Source organism: Psittacula echo, assembly GCF_963264785.1.
Source record: "Psittacula echo genome assembly, chromosome: 2".
Taxonomy (NCBI): Eukaryota; Metazoa; Chordata; class Aves; order Psittaciformes; family Psittacidae; genus Psittacula; species Psittacula echo.
Window position 1 is genome coordinate 86,255,079 of NC_137737.1, and position 10,211 is coordinate 86,265,289.

The 10,211-nt window shown below is 41.4% G+C and overlaps 1 protein-coding gene across 1 annotated transcript; it reads right to left on the reverse strand.

Moving 5' to 3' along the window:
• Positions 1-1,122: 1,122 nt before the first annotated feature.
• On the reverse strand, positions 1,123-8,691 carry CFAP90 (cilia and flagella associated protein 90; the record flags this gene model as incomplete). The annotated part of the gene is made up of 3 exons (XM_080609681.1): positions 1,123-1,302; positions 4,868-4,984; positions 8,500-8,691. 3 exons carry the CDS (start codon positions 8,689-8,691, stop codon positions 1,123-1,125), a joined length of 489 nt encoding a protein of 162 aa, XP_080465807.1.
• Positions 8,692-10,211: the final 1,520 nt, after the last annotated feature.

The following is a 10,211-nucleotide window of genomic DNA, read 5'->3' on the forward strand; positions in this document are numbered from 1 at the left end:
TTCACAAATGATACTATGTAACTACCTGACAGAACTCCAGTGTCAGTTAAAGCTGTGGACTTCCAGTCCTTGTTCTGGTATAATCAGCCTGGCTGTTGTTCTTTTTTGAACAATACTGCATCAGCTTTAAATAGCAAGAGGATCAATGGCTCTTGAGAACCAAACTGATGCATACCCTGTAGGAGATATTCTTTCTCCTGAAATTACCTTAAATTACCTTAGTGCTGGATTCAGTGAGAATACAAGACACTGAATGTTTAAGCAAGATTAGACATTTACTCTAAACATGTTTTTTAAATGACTACTGCTCAAATCCTTATGCTTTTTCCATTCTTTCTGCTAAACTATTTAGTGCTTGCTCTGCTAGTATTACTGTTTGGTGGTGTTTATTTCTATTTTTCAGCACTGGGTACAGAACCAGAGATGATTTTTCTTGTGATACTTTTGAACAGATCAAATCCCTCAGACATCATTTGTATAGTGAAAGTCAGCAAAATGGATGTCCGAAATCAGCTAAACCCAGATTTTGTCTATCGAAATGCTAAATACACAGAAGTTCCCTTTACTTGGTCATCCACCTGAAGTCTACTGAAACTGCTAAGCACTTCTGGAAGTCAGATAATTTCTTTACTTGTCTTCTTATGGGTAAGCCCACCGTTTGTGGAAAATCTGGGTTGGATCCACATTCAGCTGTTAGGCAGATCAAATGGCACCTGGAAATTCTGTAACAACATTGTAAGGACTAAGAAGTCAGTGACAACTGATTCCTTGAGGATCAATCTTGCTTAAATGTTAAGTCTGTGTATAATTATGTAGAAGCACTGCCTAAAATTGCAGAGAGACAGCTGTCTTCTAGGTCTTGCTTCTAGTGTTGCTGCCCAAAATGCTCAGCTCTTGCTGATGGCTGTTCTTCATGAGATTTTCATGAGATTGTATGAAGAAGACATGCATTTGAATAAGTATGAGGAAAAGTACAGTTGCTGTTTCATCCTATTTTTAATCTGAATCATTCTCATTAACTAAAATGTAGAGGAAAAGGCAAAAGAGCACCATATTGCTTTTTGACAGGAGGTGGGTTTTTTTCCCACATAAATGTTGCTGGCAATGACAGATACGAGAGATTTAGCATGGATCCAGGCTTGGACAAGGTCTTTCTGTTAAGCAGATGATGCCATTTCTCCTGTAGAAATCTGCCTTCACATGATTAATCCTTGCATGAGTTTTAACTGGCTGCTCTAAGGGCTTATTTATGCGCTTCCCATACTCTGAAGATGACAAAACAGCGACAGGTCTTGTCATTTCCTGTGAAAATATAGAAGTTTCCTTATGAGAAAATCACAGCATGAATACTTGGCAGTTACCTATTGCTAAATGTGCTGTGGCCAGAGGCAAAATGACAGGACTGTACAGCATCTGCTATACAGATGTATATGTACTTAGCAGTGATCTTTACTCTGACTGTTCCATCCCTGATCTAGTTTTTTATGTATATTAATAAACCATGAATGTATCACTAGATGACAAGATGGTAAGATATGGGTCTGTGCCATGAGTTACTGTGGACTGGTAACTTTTTATACACTCACACACACATACACACAAAGAGATGATTACTATGTGATTACTGGCAAACTAAATGCTATGTTACTGGAAAGTGGCATAGATTTTCCCTTCATTCATATTCTTCTTGTACAGTGACTTGTGTGATTCATTTGAAAAATAGAGATTTGTGTCCCTTGTTACAGGAACACCTATGCTGCTTGCACAATTCAGTGAAAGCCCCATATGAAAAAATTCAGAGCCTAAAGAAAAACTCTGAGCAACCATTAGTCCATGAAAACTTTCCCTGAAGGATATAAAGCATATATTGGTGTATTTTTGCACAATGAAAGGATTTACTAAAAATTATTGTAGTTGTAAGATTACAGAAATAACTGCTCTGCAATGATGGGAAGTGGACTTTGTGAACAATAACCTAACCAAGAAAAGATTATTTTAAGCCTCTTCTTAGAAAACTGTATTTAAGTGACTGTGCAATTACTATCTGCAATCTGCAGTTCTTTCGTGTGCTACAGCAACAGGATGCTCAGGAGTCATCAGGGAAAGACGGGAATTGTTTGTTTTTCTTTCCCTAGCCAAAGGTCTCACATTTATCAGGCTGCTTGTATGTTTGCACAGTGGCTAACACAGTAAGTCTTGGTCCCCAATATGCTTATCTAGTCTTACGATATAAATGATATCTAAAAGGAGAATCAAAATGTTGATGCCACACCCCAGTTCAAGTGCAAACAAATGACTTCTTTGCTACAACAGATGCAAGCCTGAGCCATATCAGCACTTATGATAGAACCCATGAGCCCCTATGTTTCCTGTGAGGATGCAGGTGGGAGCACAGATCCAAGAGGTCTCAGCTGGGCAGTCAGCTGAGAGACACTTCTAGACTTATGGCCAGAACTTGACCTGTGATTCTTGGGAAGATGCTATAAACCATTTTTTCAAAAACCAAACCAAAACCCACAAAGCCAAAAAAAAAAAAAAAAAAAAAAAAAAAAGAGTCCCAAAATAAACCAAAAACCCAACAGAAAAGCCCATTCCAAAACAACCATTCATTCCTCAACTCTCCACTGACCCTTCCTGCCTTCCTTGCTCCACTCCTTTAAAAGTTACTTGATACACCAACCTTTAACTCCACCAGAACAAAAAATCAAGTCAAGAAGAGTGGCAGTCAAAAACCAGGAACATTTCCTCCCTCACCCCAGTTGAGGAAAAATGTTGAAAAAGGAGAAACAACAGAATCTTTATACCATCAAGAAGGACTTTGCTAGTGATACAGGGTTTACAGTGCTGATGACAGGCAGCAGTATGTAATTTCGATAATTTGTTTTCCCTTTAAATAAATGATTGAGTTTTCAGCATCTTTGGTAGCTGCACAGCGCTGACTGTGCACAGTGGCATTTCATCTTTGTGGCTTCAGCATTCAGCAGATTTTCCAACAGTTGGCTGGGAAGTGTCCTGCTACACGCCTTCACAAAGTGTAATTCTAGCACTGTGAACACTTGAAAGCAGCCTTCTGCAAACACTCTGCTGCAGTCACAGTGCTACATGTAGCTAAACCAAGAATCTATGACGGTACTATTGGATTCCTAGGGTGCACCCAGGCTCTGCGGCAAATGAAGGGCTTACTTGCAATGTTTTTTTTCCACTTCAAGGAAAGCAGTGTACTGTGGGGGGTTCAGCCTGTCTGCTTTCAGCATTGTACTAGAAAGATGTGAATTGTGGCCTTCTTATTTATAATGTTTTCTAGTGTAGTTATTATTATAAAAAGTCTGTGAGGACCACTGAGGTAATTAAGGCAGGAGTTGAGTATGTGACCTGAACTTAGCTATGGGTAAGTCCAGTGTTGGGTGTCATGAAGTGCAGGAGGATCATGTTGTAACAGCTGTGGGTTTGATCTGTCTCCATGCTAATTCAAGGGCTGGATTAAGGGACACCTGTTCAGGCAGAGTCCCTTGCATGCACTGCCCAGCAAAGCTGGCATGAATTCTGGCCCATACATGTTTTTCTAGTTGATATAAGAGCTCAGTAAGAAACCTTAACTCTACACTGATAAAATGTTTATATACAAATTTCCTATCTGGAGTTTGGTCTTGAAACTGGGGAAGGAGGTTTATATTTGTTTTGTTTAAATAAAAAAAGAGGTTAATTTTTAATTGGAGTATAGTCATTTGCATGGCTTTTGGTCTCATGCAGATTTGCAGTTGAGTTACTAGGCATGAGCAGCTGATGGGAATGGGCACTCCTGGGATTCCTTTGGGAGCACCTAATATTCCCTGCACTGTGTGATAATGTTGAGGGGCATTATGGTTACGCACTTGCATTGAAATGTCTGGCATATATAGCTGCTAGTGAGACGAATCATAAGCAGTGGCCTTTGTCACAAAATATCAACCTTTTTTTTGCACACCAATTAAACTAATTTTAATTTTTGTCTCCTTTCTTCCACCTCTATCATATATAATCACCAACATCATCAATGGGAGCCATTCCTAGCCTACCCATCTCTTTGCATCCCATGAACCCAATAGGATTTTGAGGCCATTAACTCACAGAAGCTGCACTTCATTTGGGTTTTGACAGCTTTTGTGTGTGTGTGTAGAAACAGAAATGTATAAACACTTTTGTATGCACGTGTATTGTTCAGGTTCCTGCATGGAAAAATGCGTATGTGTATATATATGCATATATATTACAGTATTTCTGTTTTCAAGGCAGCTGTTTAAAAACATGGCTGCATACTTCCTTAGCTATCAAGCTGCATGCCAAACCCAGATTCTGCTGGCCTTGAATGCTTTGCCCAGCCTTTCCTGGCATGTCCATGGTCTTCTGACTGACCTCTCATTTGCACCAGCTCACTGTGAATTTCCTTCCTGCAGGGCAATCTGTTTTAAGTTTGTATAACAAACTCACCAGCATCAGGCACTTGGGCTCTCTCACTAATGCTGTCATAGGGAGGGTGTATGTCAGAGGACAGTGGTTGATTTGGGGCCCTGAATCCAGTCCTCTTGGGAAAAGGAGTTTCCAAGGATAACAGAAACAGCTGTGGGTTTGCCTTGCTGTGTGTATATCTCACATATGCCTTGTCACCTGAAAATCTACAGGATGCCAAAGAGCAGGAACTAACTCAGGTATCTTCTCTAGCTAATGCTTTCCCCTAAACTTCCAGGCTGAGGACAACAATGTCCTCCTTCCGATTCCTTTGCTACCATACTGCATTATAAAGGGTAAAACAATGCCTAAGGTCGCCAATCATGTCAAAAAGTATGAAATACCTTTAACAAAGATAACTGTGAATTTATCAAAGGGTTACCTCCTCAATAATGTTAAGACCACGACTCTTTGCATGTTGTCTGTCACTTCGGTGAAGATGTTTGTTGTAACCCTCTTGTCTTTTAAAAATGGCATCATAAGTGGAAACATCTCCTGTCTTGAGAAAAGGGGAGAAGATGGCTAATTCACACTATTGCTTAACTTTACAGGTTACAGAATATATGTAGTCAAATCAGTACTTAAACGGTTCACATGTCTCATTAGACAATGACAACTGTAGTATCACTAAGCTACCATTAGCAAGTTTGGGTCACTCATTTGGATCAGTCTGCAATACAAAAACCTAATGACATGTGACATCTTTTTTTAAGTCGGTTCAGCTCTGAAATTTCCCTTGTGGCAACTTAGCTCATTTTCCTCTGTAATCTGTTGTAACTTCTGGAAATTTAACCGCTTTATTTGTTTTTAATTTCTGAACTTTATATTCTCCTTCTTAATTCCATGTAATTGTCAAATGATCTGTCACTGTAATGTGAAAGGAAAGCAGGCAGTTTCAAAAATCATTTGGAATGAAAAAGACAAAGGTATCCTGCAGTGGAATCACCATTTAATTGCTGATTAAAGCAGAACTGAGAAGAATTCAGAAACATGCCACAGTGGTAATCTTGTGATCCTCTAGTATGCATATTATCTGTCATGTATGAAAATACAGCACAACCCAAGCCAGATTATTGTTTACGGTACCTGTTGACATAGTTGCATCCAAATATGCAACATTAAAGATCTGATTTGCTAACAAATGCATTTGTGAAATCCAGTCAAGAAGTTTCATGAATGGAATCAAAGGTATTTCAAAACCAGAAAAGTTTTCAAGGAAAGAAAAGCAAAATCCTCTTTTGAAATATGCTGTCAGTTCATTAAAAGGTCCATATTTTTGTAAACATGTCAATCAATCACTGTTTTTTTGCATGGCTGACTACAAATTTGAAAAATTGTCCATTTTGTTGGGTTTTCTTTTCCTCTAATTTTACAGTGTGCCCAATTTAGCCATGAAAAACCTCTTGTACTTTGAGTCTTACAATTCACAATGCTATCTTCCAAAAATAATCAACTCTGGGCAGGTCAAGAAGGCTGTAATGGTTCCATTGAAAGATTAAAAAGAAACCATAGTTAAGAGTGTAGTGAGGCACTGCTGTTAATCACAGGCTTAATTTGGAAGAGTATCTCCATTACTTGGTTCTGGCAAGAGGAGAGGTGGTTTGATTTAAACCTCCATTTCTGAGAAACTAGCAAGCATCAGAGAATTTCAGGCACATTTAAGAACATCCTGCATTTGATTTCTCGCTTCCATCATTACTATTATTTCTGTACCTCCTTGTTTCTCTTTTCCTTCCGCTGCTACCGGTTGCATTCAGAATTTTAAAGGGCATCTAATTTGTGCTCACCACTGGGAATGTTATTTGCTTCTTTGTTTTCATTCATGTGGCATTATTCATCCATTATTTGTTACCTATGTCAGAGTAGATAATTCATTCTTTCTGGATTCCGCAGATAGGTAGCCAGGCTGTTATTTTAAAAATTAGCCCTGTCCCAGGTGATCTGTTTAAGATCTGCCAGAAGAGGCAACACTTCTGTGCTCAGTATACCGATGAACTTTTGCTGTTGTTTCTCCTTGTTAAATGCTGACTTAGTTGGCATAGGCGGTGGTGGTGACCTGCTTTCTAAACCCATCAGAACAAGTTAATCATACAGAGCAGATAATAAGCTTGCACTCAGGGTGGGCATCCTCTGTGTACCACTACTAAAGCTAAGCACTTCATTAATATTCCAGACACACAAAAAATAAGTAATAGCGTTTTCCATGTCAAAGAAGAGAAAAAGCCACACAAGGTGGCTACAGTAACTTTTTTAAAACAATCAAAGGAGCAACTGTCAGCCAGTGGGTTAAAAGGCAGGAATTTCTGGCTTCTGGCTATGTGCTGGACACATCTTCCTCTTAAGTCTCTCCATTTCTGTCTCTGACACACAGTTGATTTTAGTGACATTCCTGCAAAAAGGAATGCAATTCCTTTTCCTGTATAAATAAAAAATTTGAATGATCTGGTTCCTTAGTTGTGAAGAAGAATAGGTCGATTCTGCTTCCTCCCCTGTGGCCAAGGCCTGTGCTGTGAAGAAACCTATTAAACAGCTGTATCCATGCCACTGGAGCAGCATTTTCCACAAACCATGTAATCACTAGTGTGAAAACAGTCCTCATATTGTAAGCAAAGGGTCTACCATATGGTTGCTAATTCTACACAGACTGCAAGCTCTACCAGGCCCAAGAGCACCATGCCAGCCCTCTGACCTGCTCCAGCTTTACTCTTGTTGTACTCTCTTTACCGTTTTCTGTTAAGCATGGCACCAACTGTGCCTGCTCAGGTTTGGCTCAGACACCTTCCCAAGGAAACACAGAATTCAACACAAAAGAGTATGACAGTACAAATCTACCTGTCTTTTAGCAGGGCCACCTGGTCAATGCAGGAAATATGCTGTCCCTTTTATGCCCAGTGCTGTGCTGTGGTCTGCACCCTACCCACATCCCAGGGCCACACAATGGGCAAACTCACCACTGCCCAGAGCTCTGCATTCACCAGTCAGTCATTTGGGTGGGGAGAGGATTCATGGAGTATATTTATTATTATAAATAAATATGTTGCTAGAATATTGCTATATTACATCGATCTAATAGACATTTCAGAACTTTTTAATGGGGTTTTTTTGGTTTTGTTTTTTTTTGGGGGAGGGTTAGTTTTGGTTGTTTTTTTTTTTTTGAGGAAAAAGCTCTACAGTTCAATGTCTCACATAACTCTTTAGAAAGATTTGCCACCCAGGAATTATAATGCAACTGGAGCTGAAGGTGTAAGATTGCTTTAATTTATAATTTTAAAATATGAAGACAGAATGAGGGAAAGGGATAACATAACACAGCAGACATTGAGGAGTGAGGCTCCCTGCTAGTCTATTTGAGTTACATGTTAAGTGTCAGTGTAACACCTTCAGAAGCATTCAGTTATCAAGGTATATATTGATGTTATTGTTTCAAATATCTCTATTGATTTGCTTAAAGCTGAGCATATGGAAAATTTCAGCAAGGCACATTGAAAGCCTTTTCCCTCTATTGAAAATGGAGCAGTTTCTTATTAAAGCGTGTCTGAGACTGTACATTACCAGAAAAAACATATGTGCTGCATCCAACCCCACTGACACAAGATGCCTTGCTAGTGTTCTCCCTAAAGATATCTCAGGTTTTAGTGATACCACGTACCTTAATCCCCAGCATACTATGTCTCTGCCTTCTCTTGCCATCAAGTGAAAGACATTACCCTGATTTTCCATCCGCACATAGCAGGCACACGTTACACTTCGCAAAGGCCTCTGAAAATGAAACCTGCTATATAGGCATTAAATAGCCTTGCTCATGGCCAACATGGCATTTCCGCTGGCATTTAAAATATGAATGGAACTTTTTAGGCACCTGCCTGATCAGGTCCCTCATGAAGAGGGCTGAGCCCTTGCACCCAGACTGAGCACAATGTTGTTAGCTAGCGCAGGGAAACCCACGGGGGAACCTTGTCCCTTGCCTCGTTGGGCCCTGCTAGACTCCCTGGCTCGTCCCCTTCCCTCCCTCACCTTGGCCTTCCGGCTGAAGTAGCTGAGCTCCGGAGGGCCTTGCCGACTGGTCGGGATGAAGCTAAAGGCGGATTGGGCGGCGAGGGGAGGCTGTCTTTTCCTTCCTGCCGCAAAATCGAGCGTCTCCTCAGCACCTCCCGACCCTCCTGGGCCATGGCCGGCCGCTGCGCCCCCCGGGGCGGGAGAGGCCATGATGCCGAGTGGCACCGTTACTCGGCAACGCTCTGTCGCCGTCCCAGAGGGAGGGCCCAAGCTGCTGGGCCGAGGCGGGCAGCAGAGTCCGTAGCGCCGCGAAAAGGGCTGCCGAGGCGGGGGGCACCGGATCAGGCCTTCCCTAGAAGGGGTCTGGTGCAGGCTGGCGGGAACCGGTCGCCCGGGCGCGGCTGGGCTATGGGATCGGGGCGCCGGGAGAGCTCCGGGCGTTTCCACAGAGTGGTGTTAAACCTGGAAGTGCGGATGCCCGGACAGCCAGGCGTGAGGGTTTGGGTCCAGTTTCAAGCAGCGGCCTCAGTACCACCTCAGCAGATAGCATGTCCCGCATGCTGCCCTGGGGCTCCAGCAGTGCCCTCCCTCAGGCCAGCTCCCTCATCCCTTATGTCTTTCCAAGCTGGGGAAGAGAGTGAGAGCAAAGCCTTGCTTCTTACTGTGCTGCTTGGGGATGTGTGACTGATTACCTTGGTTTGTTTTACCTTTCTTTTCTGCAGCCACAGTTGCAGAACTAGTATGCCCTAGGTACAGCATTACTATTATTGAGTGTCTTTTGGCAAGCACTTTCGCAACAGTGCTTTTCCAGGCATCTTGAATTCTACTGAACATGCAAGATTTATTTTATAAACACCAACATTCAGAGTACCAGGAGTCTTCACAACTGATTGTTTTGGGCATCTTGGACCCAGGCAATAATTCATGCCTACTGATTTACAAGTCCCATCCCTGCTGCCACTCTCCCATCAGTGCACTGAATAACATAACCTCTTACTTCCTTGCAGATGCTATGTGGAGGCATTTATACTCTACAGACTTGGGTGGGTGTTTTTTTAATCATTCATGACAATTCCCACCTGCTTATCTAATAACATCTCCTTATCAATTAGGATCCTCTTCTTTCTGTAGCATGGGCTGAATTAATGCAGCGTGAGCAGTGGAATTGAAAACCTAGCAGCTGTCTTACGTCAGCTTCCTGTGCAGAGACACGTTTGCCACTGTGCAAGTGCTTTTTTTGTAGTTTAGTCCAAGCAGCAAGAGACAGCATGCCCATTTATAAAAAGCAGCTCAGCTGAAGCTACAGCTATAAATAGAGCTGCAAGAAACCATTCGCTAGAAATATAAACCAAGCTAGAAAAGATCTCTGAAGTCACATCTGAAAGATTTCTCTCCAGATTTCCTTCTACAGTTCACATGTAACTCATTATGATTAACATTTAAGATGGCATTAAACTGAATTACACAATGTAATTCAGATTGTTAAAAATATTGCTGGATGCCTGTTATAGGTCTGTGCTGTGTGTGTGTCCCCCATTTGACATAATTAAACCCAATGCTTTTCAGTTAATTTTTCCTTCCTAATGAAGGTATGAATCCCTTCAGAATTATAGAATTATTTGAACCTTGCAAAGGCTTTTTCTTCCTTATCACCTTTTGTATGCTTCACAGAAGCAGGATATTAATGCACAGGGGTGTTTGTTCCAGTTACAACCAGATTGAGATCATGA